The sequence below is a fragment of the Pseudorasbora parva genome, chromosome 21 (assembly GCF_024679245.1).
Source record: "Pseudorasbora parva isolate DD20220531a chromosome 21, ASM2467924v1, whole genome shotgun sequence".
Classification (NCBI taxonomy): domain Eukaryota; kingdom Metazoa; phylum Chordata; class Actinopteri; order Cypriniformes; family Gobionidae; genus Pseudorasbora; species Pseudorasbora parva.
This window is the reverse complement of record NC_090192.1, coordinates 30,858,542-30,877,753: the sequence shown is the minus strand read 5'-3', so window position 1 is coordinate 30,877,753 and position 19,212 is coordinate 30,858,542. Positions and strand designations below refer to the sequence as shown.

The 19,212-nt window shown below is 38.1% G+C and overlaps 1 protein-coding gene across 1 annotated transcript in view; it reads left to right on the top strand.

Annotated features, from left to right (window-relative positions):
* sema4gb (sema domain, immunoglobulin domain (Ig), transmembrane domain (TM) and short cytoplasmic domain, (semaphorin) 4Gb) overlaps positions 1 to 18,789 on the top strand; it is a 36,808-nt gene extending 18,019 nt beyond the window's left edge. The window contains exons 3-15 of the mRNA XM_067430666.1: positions 3,138 to 3,289; positions 3,383 to 3,445; positions 4,080 to 4,178; positions 4,290 to 4,380; positions 4,471 to 4,584; positions 6,351 to 6,505; positions 9,174 to 9,349; positions 11,092 to 11,230; positions 11,382 to 11,604; positions 11,792 to 11,907; positions 12,020 to 12,174; positions 14,413 to 14,474; positions 14,560 to 18,789. Coding sequence (XP_067286767.1) covers positions 3,138 to 3,289; positions 3,383 to 3,445; positions 4,080 to 4,178; positions 4,290 to 4,380; positions 4,471 to 4,584; positions 6,351 to 6,505; positions 9,174 to 9,349; positions 11,092 to 11,230; positions 11,382 to 11,604; positions 11,792 to 11,907; positions 12,020 to 12,174; positions 14,413 to 14,474; positions 14,560 to 15,539 — 2,525 coding nt within the window. The 3' untranslated portion in view covers positions 15,540 to 18,789. The remainder of the gene's footprint in view (positions 1 to 3,137; positions 3,290 to 3,382; positions 3,446 to 4,079; positions 4,179 to 4,289; positions 4,381 to 4,470; positions 4,585 to 6,350; positions 6,506 to 9,173; positions 9,350 to 11,091; positions 11,231 to 11,381; positions 11,605 to 11,791; positions 11,908 to 12,019; positions 12,175 to 14,412; positions 14,475 to 14,559) is intronic.
* The last annotated feature ends 423 nt before the right edge of the window (positions 18,790 to 19,212 follow it).

The following is a 19,212-nucleotide window of genomic DNA, read 5'->3' as shown; positions in this document are numbered from 1 at the left end:
TAACTGCCCGTGAACTGAGAAAAGTCAAGCATGTAGCTGCCAAGATGCCACTTGCCACCAGTTTGGCCATATTTCAGAGCTGCAACATCACTGGAGTGCCCAAAAGCACAAGGTGTGCAATACTCAGAGACATGGGCAAGGTAATGGGTCCTGCACACTGTGCGATTTTCAAAATCCTTTGCGAATGTCCCTTGTCAGACTGTACGAACATGATCCCCGTGTCACACTGTAAGATCTCAGTTGTCATTAATGTCAGACTGCATGATAGTTTAGGCGCGCTAAAAACGGACGCGCGCAAGAAATCTCACCCGGAGCTTTATATCATCAATGAATGACGCGTTGGGTGACAGTGAGCTGCATTACACGCGGGACTGAAATGCTGGCTACAAATAAATCTCTAGCTCTCGTTTTGGTCATAGTTTGTCTTGAAAAACCGAGATATTTGACTGTTGTCGTAGGAGAAGTCATACTGCAGGATTCTGTGCCAAATCTTCTGACACTGCCAGAATTTCGTCTGAGGTAAAATTTGATCGCAGCGCTCATTAATCGGCTGCCGGTGAACATGTCAAACTAACGACCAAAGACGTCAGATTTTAGCCTAGGATCTGAGGAATCTTTTAAGATTTCCTAAATTTGTCTCAGACGGCCAAATCGTGGCCAAAATCGCACAGTGTGCACTAGGGATGCGCGATATACCGGTACTGGAAAAATACCGGTATATATTTTATTTAAAACGGTACGATATCATGATTTGGCACATTTCGGTATATGCTGCTGTTCCGAAGTTCACCGCTAGATGGCAGCGCGCTACCCCAACTGACCCGAAACAACCGGCAAATGTGACAACAACATAGACGGACAAAATGGATAAAGCAGTTGAATCTCACTCAAGATGCCCAAAACGAATGAATAAAGAGAGGAGTAGAAGTGACATTTGTAATGACTTTGCTTATAAAACTGATGAAGAACCATCAAACCTAGCCAAGAAGCATCTGTCACTATCCTGACTTTAGGACTTCTTAAGAGATCGACAGGTCAGTGAATCATTCAAACCATCTCATTTAGACATTTTTGTTTTTTTAACACTGATCAACGCACACACACAGCCAAACATAAGATCAAATATCACAATCTCCAGCGTTCGTTTCAACCAATGACATTTAGATCTCATTATATTTGCACGCGTACTATTGCACTGTTTACATTCGCGTTAGACACCGCCGACTGTGTTTATGTGAATACTCACTAAAGACGGACATTTGTACATAATTCTGTGTATTTGACTGTTTAAGGAAACTTAATGTGTAATGTGCGAGCGTGACTAAGTGACAGGCGTGTGTGTGTGTGTGTGTGTGTGTGTGTGTGTGTGTGTGTGTGTGTGTGTGTGTGTGTCGTTGTTATGAGCTCATATCTCCTGTAACTTAACTGTTATTACGAAATGCTATAAAATCTCTTGCGTGTTCAAATGATTTCCGTTCTCCATCCCGAGACCAGCGTGAAATGTTGAATCGGATTATGCAGATTGCTTTAGTGTAGTGCGATGTCTTTTGAAACCAGAAGCAATTAGCTAATTTTGAGAGATTTTTGCTGAAATTATTTCTCACAAGAAAATTTTCAAATGACTGATTTGGTGTGATAAGCTTCGCTGATTAATTTACTAATAAACATTTGTGGTAATTTCCCACTTTATAAACTCAAAACTTGCATAATTGTTCTCATTCGCGTGCAATATACCCGCGCTAATATCAGACCTTGTGGTATCGATTTAATATCGGTACTTCGGTATTAGATTGTGGTACCGTACCGAAGCCAAAATTGTGGTATCGAGCCATCCCTAGTGTGCACCCGGCTTAAGAAAGGCAGAAAGTCGACCACCACTGAACAAGACACACAAGCTGAAACGTCAAGCCTGGGCCAAGAAATATCTCAAGACTGATTTTTCTAAGGTTTTATGGACTGATGAAATGAGAGTGAGTCTTGATGGGCCAGATGGATGTGCCCGTGGCTGGATTGGTAAAGGGCAGAGAGCTCCAGTCCGACTCAGACGCCAGCAAGGTGGAGGTGGAGTACTGGTTTGGGCTGGTATCATCAAAGATGAGCTTGTGGGGCCTTTTCGGGTTGAGGATGGAGTCAAGCTCAACTCCCAGTCCTACTGCCAGTTTCTGGAAGACACCTTCTTCAAGCAGTGGTACAGGAAGAAGTCTGCATCCTTCAAGAAAAACATGATTTTCTCACAGGACAATGCTCCATCACACGTGTCCTAGTACTCCAGGCTGGCAAGAAAGGGTATAAAAGAAGAAAATCTAATGATATGGCCTCCTTGTTCACCTGATCTGAACCCCATTGAGAACCTGTGGTCCATCATCAAATGTGCGATTTACAAGGAGGGAAAACAGTACACCTCTCTGAACAGTGTCTGGGAGGCTGTGGTTGCTGCTGCACGCAATGTTGATGGTGAACAGATCAAAACACTGACAGAATCCATGGATGGCCGGCTTTTGAGTGTCCTTGCAAAGAAAGGTGGCTATATTGGTCACTGATTTGTTTTTGTTTGGTTTTTGAATGTCAGAAATGTATATTTGTGAATGTTGAGATGTTATATTGGTTTCACTGGTAAAAATAAATAATTGAAATGGGTAAAAATTTGTTTTTTTGTTAAGTTGCCTAATAATTATGCACAGTAATAGTCACCTGCACACACAGATATCCCCCTAAAATAGCTAAAACTAAAAACTAAAACTTCCACTAAAAAAATTAGCTTTGATATTAATGAGTTTTTTGTGTTCATTGAGAACATGGTTGTTGTTTAATAATAATATTAATCCTCAAAAATACAACTTGCCTAATAATTCTGCACTCCCTGTACTTTTGCCACATTGATGCAAATCATTCTGTATATTCTCATGCTCCTCTTCTTCTTTCGCCCACAAAGCTTTGTTTCATTATTCCATTTTCTTTGTTGCCTTTCAGTTTATTCATAGATTATGTTGAGAATTCATCCATCCATTCATTTCAGTTAAAAGATTTCCAATAATAGAAAGAAGAGTGTAGAGCTATGAGTGGGTCTGCATGATGTTGACACAATTTGCTCATGTTTGTCCCTGTTTTTCTAACTGGGTCTCTCTCTGTGTTCGCAGGGCTGCTGGGTTGTAATCATTTCCATGGAGCTGCAGTGAACTACAGCTCTCTGTTACTGGAGGATGGGCCTGGGTTGCTGTATGTCGGGGCCAGAGAGGCCATTTACAAACTGGACACTGCCAACATCTCTGACACCAATATCTCTCTTTCTGTGAGTTCTGCCTTTGTCACAATACATTTCTATATGTCATTCTACCCAATGCAGCTGGGCTCCTAATAGTTGTTGTCCATATCTGTCTAACAGCTGGAATGGGCAGCATCTGCTGAACAGAAGAGGCAGTGCCTGAGCAAAGGAAAGAACAATCAGGTATTGCCATTCTTGATGTGTAGAATATCCTCCCTAAATCCCTTAGCTCAACTAAAGTCATGTGTTTGATTCCAAAGAAACAAAAACTGGTAAAATGTAATGTTTGAGTTGCTTTGGATATTGTTTTTTTGTCCAAATGTACACAGCATATACTGTAAATGTAAAACTACATCTAAAGTGCTGTATATCATGAAAATATGTATTAATGTATATAAACGTGTTGGAAACCAAGGACCACATGCTCAAAAGTTGATCGTTAATTATTGTGTGGAGAAATACAAAACAAGATGCACATTGATTTTCATGACAAAGTCAAAATGAATGGTGGTTCTGATGTAAATAAGCAGGTGGCATGAATGTAATTAATTTTTATTTTATTTTTGAATGCTGTTTAAAAATGTAAGCTGGAATGTAGGTGTTTTGCCCATAAGATTAATTTAATAAAGTTATCTTATTATTGTATTTTAATTACATTGTAGTATTATTGAAACACAATTGGTTTTAATTAATATTTGATTGATTTTTTTTTTTTTTTAAATTTATAAGTCTGCTTATGGTACTGCATAATGTACCTCCTGTATTTTTTGGAAAAATGTATGTGTTTTACAATAATTCTTTTTTTGTTCTGTCAAAGACTGAATGCTACAATCACGTGCGATTCCTGGACCGATACAACGACACTCACCTGTACACCTGCGGGACGCATGCCTTCAGACCACGCTGTGCTTACATAGTGAGATGTTTACTGCTCTCAACCTGTCTGTCATTTTGCACAAGAATTATTATTGTAAATGTTTTATGTTCTGTTATAAGATGCGCTTAAATATCTCCCTGTTTTTGTCAGGATGTGGCACGCTTCACCTTTGTGCGTTTTGAAGAGGGAAAGGAGAAATGTCCGTATGACCCTACAAAGAGCTACACTGGATTTATAATAGGTACATGATTTGTATTCTCAACCTTATTTCATAATTTGCATGTTTCTTCTTCTGTTTCTTCTTTCAGTTGACTTTGATTTGCCTTTACAGATGGTGAGATGTACTCTGCATCTCAGTACGAGTTTCGTAACATTCCTGATATACGACGCAACTTTCCTTTCCCAAATTTGCGGACAGACGATTCCCCAACAAGATGGCTGCTGGGTTCGTTTTTTTTACTCAATTTTAAATGTTTTACAAAAATAAAATGTGGCTGTGTCTGAAATCGTATACTATGTGTGAGTCGGTACTACAATTGAATTTGATCAAACTTCATGACGGTTAAAAAAGTTCATTCTATATAGTATGAATGAAAGTAGTATGATTGTAATCCAGACGTACTACATCCGCCATGTTGTTGTTATAATGTGACCTACCAGTGTCAGCTACATCCCATCGCCTCCATTCATAAATCCTCTCTCGTGGCCTCATGGGATAGTAAAGTGTCCATTGTATCCACACTTCAGAATCTCGTCTGAAGTAGTAGGTCATCCGGGTACTTTTCGCCTACTGTTTTTCAAATACTATGAATTAGGACATACTACTCTATTTTTCGCATACTATATAATAGAGAAGTATTCGATTTCGGATGCAGCTTATGAGTTTGAGTGTACAATCATGTTGCTAGGGCATCACAATGGGGTCGCTAGGGTGTTCTGAGTTGTTGCACATTGCTATTTGGTTGCTAGGGTATTCTGGATGGTTGTTAAGTTGCCTAAGTCAAATCCATTAAAGGGATGGTTCACCGTAAAATGAAAATGAATTCAATATTTACTCAACCGGATGTTGTTCAATGCCGTATACACTTCTTTATTTATCGGACCATAAAAGGAGAAATGTTAAAAAAGTGTCCTGCTCGCGCTCGTCAATATAATTGTGGTGAATAGTGATTAACATCAAGCTTTAAAAAAATATGCAAAAGATCACAGATTGATCCAATGAGACACGTGCTGTATATTCTAAGTGTTCTGGGGGTATATAATAGGAATTTATTGAATCTTTTAACGAAAATCCGGACCTTTACCGTTAGTCTTTTGTGCACTGCTACACAACGTGCCTGTTTGTGAGACGTTATTAGCATCGCAGTTCAAACCGACTCGCCCAGAAAAAACACACAAGTTATGAAAAATATCGACTAATAAAAACGTGACATTGAAAGACAATGGCTCGGAATCCCAAAAAAGTCTCACTTTCTTCACCGAGTCAAATATCTCCAGACTGGAACTCTTGTCAGATTGATTGACTGGTTGTCAGATGACAGAATGATATTTGACAGATGGGAACTTCTTTTTGTCACAACGGATATATTCACCTCATAGAAGAAGGTACATGGATTGCATTGTCATGTTTTTCATGTCAAGTTTTGATTTCTCACTACTTGGTGAGCCCTTTTTGGTGAGTCTGAGTCTCATGAACGTTGTGCAGCATGCTCAGAATACCAAGAGCCAAAGACAAAAGAAAAAAATTATTTCAGGGTTTATTCACCAAACCTTATCATATACCCCCAGAACACATTTGTCACATGGGACCGTTCGGTGATACTTTTTTGGTTGCTGGTCACTATTAACTGCCATTAAATGGACGAGTGCGAGCAGGACATTTTTTTTCTTCACATTTCTCCTTTTGTGGTCAGAAAAAGACATAAGGCATTAGAAAATCATCAGAGTGAGTTAATATGACTTTTCATTTTGAGGTGAACTAACCCTTTAATGGAAAATTTGCCGTCATCTACCAAAATCATGATTACTTTCTTTTCAATAAAAAAGTAAGAAATATGATTAAAATGAACAGTAGTTCTCAAAAGATTCACTATTTTTTAATCAATAAACGCTGTGCTTTTGAAACATCTCACAGACACAATAAGATCTGTAAGGCTCATAATTGGTCCATTGTGGTGTGGGCTGCAGCTAATGCTGATGTTTTTCTCATAGAGTCAGATTTTGTCGGCTCAGCTTTACTCAGAGAGAGTATCAACAGCTCCATCGGGGATGATGACAAACTCTACTTCTTCTTCACGGAGAGGAACACAGAACCCACGGCTTACTCCAGCCAGACCAAAGTAGCCAGGGTGGCCCGTGTGTGCAAAGTAAGAGCCGGGTTCGGGATATAGATTGTTGAGCAGAGCTTAACTGTTGATCTGTATTTTTCAAATCTGGTTTTCAAACTTACATTAACAAAACATTTTCACTCCTGTATACAGACTCCTAAGTACAGTCCATGACAGCGCCAGCCTGACCTCATGTCTCCACACGTTTCTGGGGGTTCTATGGTTGTGCCGCTGTTGCCGGGCAGAAAAAGCCCCGCTACCCGAACTAGCTCTCTCGCTCGCTTTCTTTCTCCCACACATGCTCTCCCACCTGCATTATTCTCATCTCATTTCGCTTTTTCATTGTGCTCGGATAAACCACCCTACAGTTTCCCCTCACCGGTATATCTTCATTTATTTCACGCCTGCATTCACTCTGCAGCTAACACTTCACGGCTCTGGGAAGCAGGTCAGGTCCCTTACTGTTTGACTTACTGAGTTAGGAGGGAAAGAAGCTCCAGTCCAAAGTAGGCCACACTACACACATACACACACATTCATACGCACGATTACACACATGTACATGTAAACATACACTACTTTTCAAAAGTTTGAGGTCGGTACAATTTTAAATGTTTTTAAAAGTCTCTCATGCTACATTCATTTGGTTAAAAAAACAGTAAAAACAGTAATATTTGAAATATTATTATAATTTAAAATAACTGTTTTCTATTTTAATTTATTTTAAAGTGTAATTTATTCTTGTGATGGAAAAGCTGAATTTTCAGCATCATTACTCCAGTCTTTAGTGTCACATGATCCTCCAGAAATCATTCTAATATGAACTTTTCTTATTTTAAGTTGAAAACTGCTACATTTTTCAGGATCCTTTTGAATTCAAATGACCAGCATTTATTTGAAATATGAATATTTTGTAATTTTGTAAATATTTATAACATTATAAATGTCTTTACTGTCACTAAATAAAAGTATACGTCTTTTGACCCCAAACTTTGAACAGTAGCATACAAGAATATTGAAGATAACACACTCAAAATGTTTTAGTAACTAGTTTTACAGTCTTTTTAAGTTTTTAAGCAACTTACTAAAATGATTGTGCTTACTCTAAGCTCTGAATAGATGACTTACTTTAGACTTAAAACAGATTTTGTTTAAAACTCCAGCCTCAATAAACACGTTTTGGAGTAATTTCACCAATTTTCTAGATGTTGTTAAATATTAGTCCAATTTGTCTTCTAAGTGTAGACAGCTCTTACTTATTATAGTATAAAAAACGTATTGACTTGCAGTGGGTGAGAAATTATTTTAATTAAGCAGGGTCTAAGTTTACCAAGGGGAACACTAATCACCCTAACAGTGATTTTGCACAAAACAACAATAAAAGTTAATCAAAAGCACTAATTACTTCTGCAACTTCTATTAATACTAAGTAGGGTCACCATGCTTTGAAAAAACAACAACATTAAAGTGTTCAGTTGCATGGGATTCTGAATGTTTCATCAGTCACAAACAATAGCAAGATGCATGAAGTTTATAGTGCTTAACCAGAGAAAATTCACAAAATGTATATTTCCAGAAGTACATGTTGTCCACAATAGCAATTGTGTATGAGATACCCTAAAGTAAACATTGCATTACAGTGTTTATACATCATAAATAAATTCCATATTAATTAAGAAAATATTTCCCGAATTCAAATGAACAAGCCATGCTTTTCTGAGATAATGGGAATAATGAACAGGGAGGGAATTATTCTTCCCCAAGAGTCTTCCTCAGGACTGAGTATTGGTGGTCAAACTGAGCATGCTCAGGAGACTTCATGAGCAAACTTAACACAGTAAAAATAAAAATCTAAAACCAGTGAACACAAGTCCTTTAGAAGTTAAAAGAATACAATTTTAAATGTTTATAATACCATGACTGTGTATTACTGTTTAGTTGGCTCTTATGGGAAAAACATTTTTCAGTGACACAAAAAGCTGATATTTGTATCATGTGACAGCCTTGTTGATAACTTTTGTTTTGGAGAAACCGTACAAAAGGATCCATTTCCTTTCTTCTATGCCTTCTTTTTTTTAGCCATCTCAGTTCTGGTCTTTCTTTTGCTCAAATGAATCTGAACTGACACCTCAATTAGCCTGAAGGTCCTCATGTTGCTACTAGAGCCTGATGGAGCCCGTTTCTGTGCAGAATGCTGTTAGCACATTTAGGACAGCTTTCTGTGCCCACACGACTGTGTCATTTCAAGCTGAATGTTTAATTCAGGAGTTCAACATACCAGATTTTGGTACATTTGGCTGTGAACTACTCCCAAGGGTCTATTTGAATTATGCAAAAAGCCATGGGCCGGGATGCTAGAAATCCCCCATATTATGATTTTCTCATTTCAATATACCTCTGATTTGACATTTGCAGTGATGCAGAGCTACAAAATCATAATTTGTCATTTAAACTCAATTATGTCATATCCCATGAGATTGTAAGATGGGGTGATATTACATTTGTTATTTGTTAATATTTTTACAGCTACTTTAGTGTGACTCATGCCCCTGAGGAGACTGCTTTCAAAGAACTACAGACTATGCATAATACATATGTATATTGTGTCATTGCTACTGCTCTATTGAGTTAATAAAAATGAGCAATACTTTTATATGCAATTTGTTATGATTTTCATGTCAGTTGTTTTTTTGTTTCTCGTTCACAGGGGGACATCGGAGGACAGAGGACTCTTCAGAGGAAGTGGACGTCTTTTCTTAAGGCCAGGCTGGTGTGCGCCATCCCTGATTATGAGCTTCAATTCAACGTCCTACGCAACGTTTTTGTCGTCGAGGGAAGCAACATACACGACAGTGTCTTTTATGGCATTTTTGGACTTGAGTGGTGAGAAAATTCACTTCGGCAGAATGCAAGATTTGATTGTGAACCAGTAGTGCCTTTGAATGTCCATTTCAGTTTCTACATTTAAATTAATTCAGTAATAAGCAGGATGGACGGATGGATGGATGGACAGATGGATGGATGGATGGATGGATGGACGGATGGATGGATGGACGGACGGACGGACGGACGGATGGATGGATGGATGGATGGATGGATAGATAGATAGATAGATAGATAGATAGATAGATAGATAGATAGATAGATAGATAGATAGATAGATAGATAGATAGATAGATAGATAGATAGATAGATAGATAGATAGATAGATAGATAGATAGATAGAATGTAATTTCTACTCAATTTTATGCATTTCATAGTTTCCACTTGTTTTTCTTCATCAGTAACTTTGGCACCACATTGATTTAATATAAATGTAATGCTGCAGTTGAACATAAGCCTTCGGTTTTAAAAGGTTGAACTGTTTTACAGTCTGTGCGAGGGGTGCTGCAGTCTCATTAAATGTGATTTGAACAGAAGCAGCATTAATCTTCAAGCATGTGACCCTGTTATCTTCATTCTCAGAGGTTTTTTTGACTGAAGGAATTTAGCATGAGAGCCCGTCTCTAAATATTCCCATGTGCTTTCCTCGCTATAGCTGGGGCACTCGCAATAGGACACAGGGCACTGGGCCAGTATTTGAATTGGCAAAATCGAAAGAGAGGGAGTGTTTGCGGAGTCATGCTATATTAAATTTATGTCTTCAGACTAGTTGGGGACCAAATTCTCCCATCAAACCCATTTCCAGGTAGTAAACAGGACAGGACACTGAGTGGCAACCCTTTATCGCCCTGAAAGGAGTTATAACATCAGTATTTCATTTTGAGGCTTTCTAGTGTTATGTCCCACATGTGGAAAAAAACAACAACAACAGGTTTGTTTCTGTGTTTTTGTGCTTTAGAGGCTGTTTCTCCTTAAAGATACAGGTTTAGGGACTGTCATTTGTAAGTTTAGACAACACTGCTATAATTATGACAGGTCAATTGATTTTTTTTCTTCTTTAAACACAAACGGCTCAGTAAATACATTTCTCTAAATTTGCCCGACAGCATGTGCAATTGGTCTTTCAGCAATGTTTCAATGATGGTGTCACGGGAAATCAGGATTGCAAACTTAGTGTTTATTGACAGTAGATTTATGTAAAAAGAAATATCTGTGAAATGCATTACCACAGAGAACAATTTTAACTAATTTGTACATACAGTAATGTTCATACAATGGAAGTGAATGGGGAACGGCATTAGACTAGAAAAAAATATGTTACTAATGTGATAAAATCAAACAGTAATATAAAAGTATGTATTTATAGCCTTGTTTTCTTCTTTGTTTTTGATTGCAAATACATGTAAATATACATGTACACTAAAAATAAAGGCTCTGATGAACAAATTACTACAAATGTATACTCACAAACGGTTGTATACTGAGGTCATTGTAAGTGACTGTAAATATGAATTTGATTAATTGAAAATTAATAATAAAAAATATTTTCTCTGGTAATTTACATTTACTTTACAAAATACATTCAGCAGATGCTTTTATCCAAAGTGACTTACAAATGAGGAATACAATAAGTGATTCTTAAGCAGTAACACAAGAAGTGCTAGCAATAATGCCACTGATGCTGTTAACAGAATCGCATTAAACCAAAATTCCTTCAATCTCTCCCTCTTTCTCATTGCTAGGAGAAATGTTAAGATGTCTGCAGTATGTCAGTTCTCTCTCAGAGATGTCCAGACAGCTTTTGATGGGCCTTACATGGAACTACAGGACTCCAAATGGAGGGAGTACACTGGGAAAGTTCCGGATCCGAGGCCTGGCTCGGTGAGATGCTTCGTCCCATGAACTCGTCCCTTGTATTATATGTTATACTAAAGCAGTAGGACAGCTCTTTGGGACTTGTATTGGAGTCTTGCATCATTTCTGTTTTTACTCATGTGGAATGTTATATAACAGTGCCTGTCTTTCTCTTTAGTGTATAACTGATCAGCATCGTGCCCTGCTCATAAATTCCTCCCGGGATCTCCCTGACAACACACTCAATTTTGCTCGGAGACACCCTTTAATGTCCAAACAAATCCAGCCAGTGGGAGGACGTCCTCTGTTGCTCCATAAGAGCGCAGACTACACCAAGATCGCTGTACAACAGGTTGTGGGTTTGGATGGACGCATCTATGACATGCTCTTCATTGGGACAGGTACCTATCGGTTTATTTTTTTTTATTAGGCATTGTTTTGATATTATGATTAAAAATATATTTTGATTTTAATATTAAGATTATAAAAGTATGAGCTTGGTTAGATTTTTTAAAAATGTTTTTGAAAGGAGTCTCTAAGTGTATATTTGGTTGAAATTTGAAACTTGGTTTGCGTGCTTCTCTCCAGATGAGGGCTGGTTACACAGGGCTGTAAAGATCAGAGACCGTGTGCATATCATTGAGGAGCTTCAGCTGTTCGAGGAGAAACAGCCAATCAATAACATGGTGATATCACAAAAACAGGTAGCCCATTATACACCTGGCAACCATTAAAAACCACCATTAAATCTGAGCGTACAATACAAACACTTGTGCATCCCAAAAAAACTCAGGATGTGCACATTTTGTTCAACAGAACAGTATCTATGTGAGCGCCCCGTCTGGGGTGGTGCAAGTCCCCCTGTCATCCTGTGAGCGCTACGCCTCCTGCTATGACTGCGTGTTTGCACGAGATCCACTCTGCGGTTGGGATGGAAGAACATGTGCTGAGATAACATCTTACGCTAACAGGTAAACACAGACGTCTTGTGTGCACACAATGTCCTATGTGTTACCTGAGTCCAAAAGTATTTTTTTTAGCTATACCTGTCAATTTAAGGTGATTTAAAAAACGTTACTAGGGATATAACAGTAACTCATCAGATACCAGCCTTTTTTATATTGCCAGATATAGACATATAATATATATTAAGATTATAAATAATTTTTCTATAGCAGATTTCAACTTGAATATTTATCTTCTTTGATATTATAGGATTTTATGTTATATAATGTTGTTATGCCTAAATTAACTAGCTTATGAACTATTTATGCATGATTATTTTTATATGTTTCATATTTATTTATTGATTACAAACAAATATTGATAGAATCATTAAAAATATTTCTTATATAATAAAAATGCACAAAAAAAATGACTGGATTTGAGGAGATCTGTAGTTGGGGGGAAAAAAGTAACAAATCCTTCCATTGCAGGTCAATTTGACCCGCATAGGAAAGAATGGAATGCGGAAAAAAATTCAAAAATAAAAATGCTATAACTACCAAAAAATTATATTATAATGTTTACATGTGTATCTGAATGCATACTGAAGAAAAACAGTCTTTAGGACCCAGTGGAACAGCTCATTTGTACCAAGTGTGCCACACCAGTCCTGAAAAATTAAAAAGCCAAAGTGTGACTTTGTGAACGCCCCCAGTGACCCCCAGGTGACTGGATGAAGTATAGGTCATAATACTTCATCCAGCCCCCTTTATGAAATGTAATGGGACATAGACAAACTAAACAATCAAATTACACTTCAAATACATTTTTTTCCAAAGATGTTTACTATCATTTTAGGCTTTTTACTATCGTTCGTTCTTTAAATAAGTTTGGTTTTATTTAGTTATTTGATGCCATAAAAACGGGGGTGTGACATCATGGTTGACTAGCCTAGAAATCTAGACGCACCCTAGCGGCAGCAAATCTAATCTGCCTGCGAGTGTCGTCTAGCAACTCTCAATACCCTTCTGAACTGTATTCGCCTAACTCTTGCCGGACCAATCACATCGTGTATAGAGTCGGTGGGCGGGGCCATAATGACGACGGCCAAGTTGCGTTTGCGTGCTTCTAGTAAACACAGAAACTGGCGAACGGCGGCGGTCTTTCGAATCAGCTTTGACCGCGACTCTGGAAGACTTGGAGTTAAGCTTTTAGAACAAAGAACGGCACTGAAGTCATTCTTAAAAAGGGAAGATGTGTTCGGAGTTTAGCCGACCGGATACGGCGAATGTTTAATCAATCAACAAGCTCTGCTTCACCTTTGTTGCTCTGGTCGGTTGCGCTATCCAATTGCGTGCAGAGGGAGTTTGAAAGACAACCGTTTATCCCGCCCCTCGGATTGAGCCCTGTCTATGGTGAGTTTCCAGACCAAACATCTTGATGTGGGTCTGGCTTGTCAGGCTAATGGTTGACGGCTTCTCTGAGTGAAGCAGTCACCAAGGCACTAACGGATATTTTCCAGGAACTTCTAGAGGAGATTAAAGTTTTAACTTTAATCTCTACATTTCCATAGCTGTTTATTTCACAAAAAGTCGTTGATTAGGCGGAAGTGTAGGCGGGACCTTGAAATCACTGCTGAACTTCGTGCTCACTACCGCGCAGACTCGAGACCCAAGATGTCAGTGCCATATTTGAACACTGGCGGCTTCACTTACGCCAACAGAAGAAAATGAGGGCATGTCGTCAATCTCTTTTTACAGGCTATGATTTGCTTCATATAGAGCTATAAGGCCATCTAGTGGCAGGGGTCATGAAATGTAATGTTATATAAAAAACAATTCCACAAGACGTCGGCAAAGACACCCAATTTAATATATTTTGAGCTGAATTAAAAGGGTTATGCATGAAATGAAATGTGAAGAATATGCTTAAATTACTATTTATTTATTATTGACAAAATAGTAATTTAAATACAAAACTTAAAAACTCCCCAAAAAATTGCATTTGTTAATTAATAAAAGGATTTGTTACAAAGTGCGAGAGAAGGATGAGGGTTAAACCACGTAATGTTACTGTTCCTAAAAAGTTACCAGCCAGCTAGGGAGAAAAGTGTTTTCTTTTCTGGCTAAAACCAATTTTAACTCCCATTTTGGCTCTTAATGAGTGTTCATTTTTAGACCCAGTGTCCAAAACACATTTGCATGTTCTGCATCCTTTGTTTAATGCCTTTAATAAGTTTAACTGTGAATATGTGTTTCTTGTAGGTCCAGTCTCGTCCAGGACGTCCAGATGGGAAGCAGAGGCTGTACTAATATTACAAATGATGGTGTGTATGCATGGGAATTATTTCTGAGCAGCCGAGTCAGGTGACACTGTAGAATAGAGTGATAATGTATCTTGTGTTTTGCCAGGTTTCGTCATGCACCGGACACGTGCAGTGATGGCAGGAGATGATGTGCTGTTACAGTGTGAGATTCGTTCTAACCTGGCCACCCCTCACTGGACGCTGAACGGTCAGCAGCTGCAGGGTTACGGTGTAGACTTCGGCTACCGCACGGGCAACGACGGCCTCCTCATCATCGGCGCTCAGAACCAGCAAAGCGGACACTACCGCTGTTACGCAGTGGAGAATGGCGTCTGGGTTCCCGTCCGCAGTTACATGGTTAGAGTGCAACCCGTTCCGCCTCCTGCGTCACATCTCTCAGGAAGCCCGACAGCTCTTCCTGAAAGTTTCTTCACTACCACAACGGTGCCAACTCCGAGTCCTTCCAGTGGTCCTGTTGAGCAGATTCTGTCACCCCCACCGGCCCCATTGCCTTCAGGGCCGGAGTTCCAGACCTACAGGCACATGGAGGCCATGTATATCTCTCTGGTGGCTGTACTCGGCGGGCTTTGTCTGGTACTAACGGTGGTCCTGCTATATGTTAGCTTCTGTGCACGCAACTCTCCCAATGCCACAAAGTACTCCCAGCAAGCACTGTCCATGAGCATGGCAACCGAAAGAAAGAGGAGCTCGCACTTTGAGCTCAAAACCATCTCCAGCCACTGCAATGGCCGAACTGAGGGGCGTAGCAGAGCAACGTCAAGAGACGGTGAGTTTATACAGATCGTTCCAGCGGACATGCAGGCCACGGCGAGCGAGGAGCCTCCACCCGCGCCGCCACTTCCCATGGCACCGCCCCTGCCCGCCTCGGAATACGCCAATGGACTGTCGGCCACGTTGCCCAGTGTGCTGAGAAAGATGAACGGGAACAGCTATGTGCTCCTGAGGCAGACGGACTCAGAAATGACATCTCCACTTTACCACTCCTTCACTGAGGAGCTCAACAAGATTCTAGAAAAGAGGAAACACACACAGTTGGACATCCAACCAGATGAGAGCTCAGTGTAGCATAATCTCACACCATTACTACATCGCCCTCTTGTGGTGTGGAGGCTTATATTTTGTATAAGACCCAAGAGAACTGTGTGTTGTGAAGTTCTTCATAGTATCTCCAATATACAACTTCAACTTATTTGGCTTGGCGCCTTTGTGAATCCTCTCACGATTTATTTTAAAAAAAAATTGAGTTCGGTCATATTTACTTCTGGCCTACTGATTGAATTAGTGGACATCAACTGTAGCTAAAGACTCATAGACTGTGAAATTTCATTTGAAGGGAGGAATAAGAGACTTCAAAACACTGTCCAAAGACTTTCTCCGCAAAGCAATGCATATTTGTACATAGTCAACGTGGTATTATTGCTCAGATGCAGACGTTTACAGATTTTCTTTTGTTTTTGCCTAATTGCACATAATGTAAATAACAATCATTTTAATATCAAAGTACTAATTGTCACAGCATTTTTAAAACTTTGCTCGTTTATTGAAAATTCAGAAGGACTGTTGGCTACAATTCATGAGTGTGAGGGCACATGTTCTTGAGCTCTGGACTTTTTAAAGACACAATTTCACACTAGATTGCAGTCAGATTGCAGAAGCAGCGAGTGTTAGCACATGCATCATTGACATCTGCAGATACAGAGGTGGTCATTTTCAGGTCCACTCAGCTGTGGAACTCAACGCCTCTTTCAGGGATGAGTTGTGTATTTTTTTTTTTGGCAGGGTGTCAGATGGAGTGAGTGGATGTCAGAATAGAAGAATCATGATTTCCCTGTCAAATGCTGTCCAGCTTTGACAGCATATGCTTTTTTGTGTTTAAATGAAGCAAGAGATGCCCGCACAAGAAATGCCAGGACCTTTGAAGTTTAGTTGGAAGATAATGAGTTTGCATTCAATCATTTACTGCATTAAGCATGATAAAATGTGCCTGGTTAATTCAATAATTTAAACTCCAGGCATCAATTTATTTCTATTAGGGCTGTCAATTTAATGTTGTAATTGATAATAATTAATTGAACATTATCATTGTAATTGAGAACAATAAATTAAACACTATCATTCAAAAGTTGGGATTTTGAAAGTTTTAAAAGAAGTCTCTTATGCTCATCAAGGCTGCAATTATTTGATCAAATATAGTAAAAACAGAAATATTAATACAGTTTAAAATAACTTTTTTATTTAAACATATTTTAAAATGTAACTTTATCTTGTGATGGCAAACCAGATTTTTCATCAGCATGATTTCTCCAGTCTTCAGTGTCACATATTCCTTCTGAAATCATTCTAATCTGCTGATTTGGTACTCAAACTGTAAAAACATATTGTTGGTTTAACTTTAAAAAAGGAAGTAACCTGGTTGCCTTAATTTTGAGTTTATTTAACATTTTGAGTTGATGCAATGAAGGAAATTGGTTTAATAAATAGAAACTCAAAATATTATTGCATCTGAACCACATAAAACATTTGATAAATCATGAAAATAGCACAATCCCATCATTACAAATAAAACACCCACAATTCACCAATATGCTTAAAATAATCTTTTAATAATATTTAAATAAAGGTAGTTGATTCTCAAAATTTTTTTAATTGTATTAGCTCAAATTTTTAATTTCAATAAACTCAATTTTTTAAGGCAACCAGATAACTTGTTTTTTAAAATATTGTTTTACAGTGCAAGAAAAAATCTTGCTGTTATCAAATTTGAAAATAGTTGTGTTGCCTAATATTCTTGTGGGAACCATAATATATTTTTTTCAGGATTCTTTGATGAATAGAACATTCAAAAGTATTTACTGTCACTTTTGATCAATTTAATATATCCTTGCTGAATAAAAGTATTAATTTTTTTGGAAAAATAAATCTTACTGATCCCAAACTTTTGAACAGCAATGAAAAGATGAAAACAATCAACTATGACTCCTGATCCAAAGAAGAAGAAAAAAAGAATGCAAATTAAACATTCACTTTTTGTCTGTTTACTACTATAATGACTCATCTTTTTTACTTTGGTAATTTAGACAATTTGATTCAGTATATCATTTATTTGAATACATTTAAATTGACAGGCCTAAAATCGATGTATATTTTATTTCTGCCATGTGTATTGGGACCCTGGTTTGTAAAAGAGATGTTGAGTCAGCTCTTGTCATCCCTCCCTAGTGGCTTTCCCAGTTCGTGCTGCTCTGTTTGTCAGTGTTGCTGACAGGACCAGCACTGCTTTGCAAGGACTCCATTAAGATGCAGAGAGAGCAGTGGTGTCTTTTGTTAAGACAGCAGAAAGAGGAGGGAGAGACGCGTGATGTGCTTGTTTTGGCCAGAAAGTCGTGATGCTAACATGACCGCCATCAAACTGACTCGATGTGCTTCAGCTCGTCTCTCCTTCAGCTTCTCTCACTGTTCCCTTCTCATTTAGATGTTATGTTGCAACCACAAACTTCAACCGCTTGTCTTCATTTAAACTCATTTCTTTTGCATATACGAGTATGTCTGTATTTTGTTACATAAAATGCATTTTACTGATATAAATACATTATACAAGTCAACATTAAAAAAAAAATTATTGGGTTTCTTGGTAAACACGGGGTATTGTTTCAAAGTTTAGGGTCAGTCCTTTATTTTTTGAAAGAAATTAATACTTTTATTCAGTCCTACTGCACAACTGTTTTTAATATTGATGAGAGACGTTTCTTGAGCAGCAAATCAGCATATCTGAAGGATTTCTGAAGAATCATGTGACACTGAAGAATGAAGTAATGATGCTGAAAATGAATTAATTACATTTGAAAATATATTAAAAACTTTAATAACATTTCAAAATATAACTTTTTTTGTTTTTAAAAATGCTACTGTTGAGTGCAAGTGTGTATACCAGTTTTAGGGACATCAGATGAAAGTTATATTTCAGTGAGAGATTATGAAGATACACCTTTTTCTTTGGAATAGCGTGCACTGATAAATCATTCACAGTATTAACATGTATTTAAGTGCTGTATGCCCATGGTGTACTTCTAGTCATAAACTGTGATTAATCATAATTTAAATATTAGCAGTTTGCTGTCATTGTGTTGGTGAATATCCACTGCCTTCCCTATAATCGCACAGAACGTTTTGCACTTAATATTTTCCCAAAGTTTTTGCTATGCTTACATGTCAGTCACGGTGTGTATTGGGGTACATATTGTTTCAATATTTTAGTGCTTATCCTTACAAAATGATATCTGATGTTTACATCCTATTAAAGCATTTATTATCATTTCTTCGGCTTCTGTTTCTCGTGCACCCCAAAGGTTAAAGATCATTCTGCATGCAATAAATAACCCTCTGACTATGTGGTTAACTATATGGACTACGTGGTTAGAAATATGTGGTTAACTGTCTAACTGGGTTAACTGGGACTATGTGGTTAGAAATATGTGGTTAACTGTCTAACTGGGTTAACTGGGACTACATGGTTAGAAATATGTGGTTAACTGTCTAACTGGGTTAACTGGGACTATGTGGTTAGAAATATGTGGTTAACTGTCACAGTAGGAGATTTTAACCAGATCCCCATCCATATCAGGCCTGTTGGTATGTCCCCCGTGTATCCGTTACTTAGCAACACAGCTCTTAATTTAGAACTTTCTTTAATCCACATAATAGGTCAAGATAGTTTTCACTTGGGAGAAAAGATGTGATC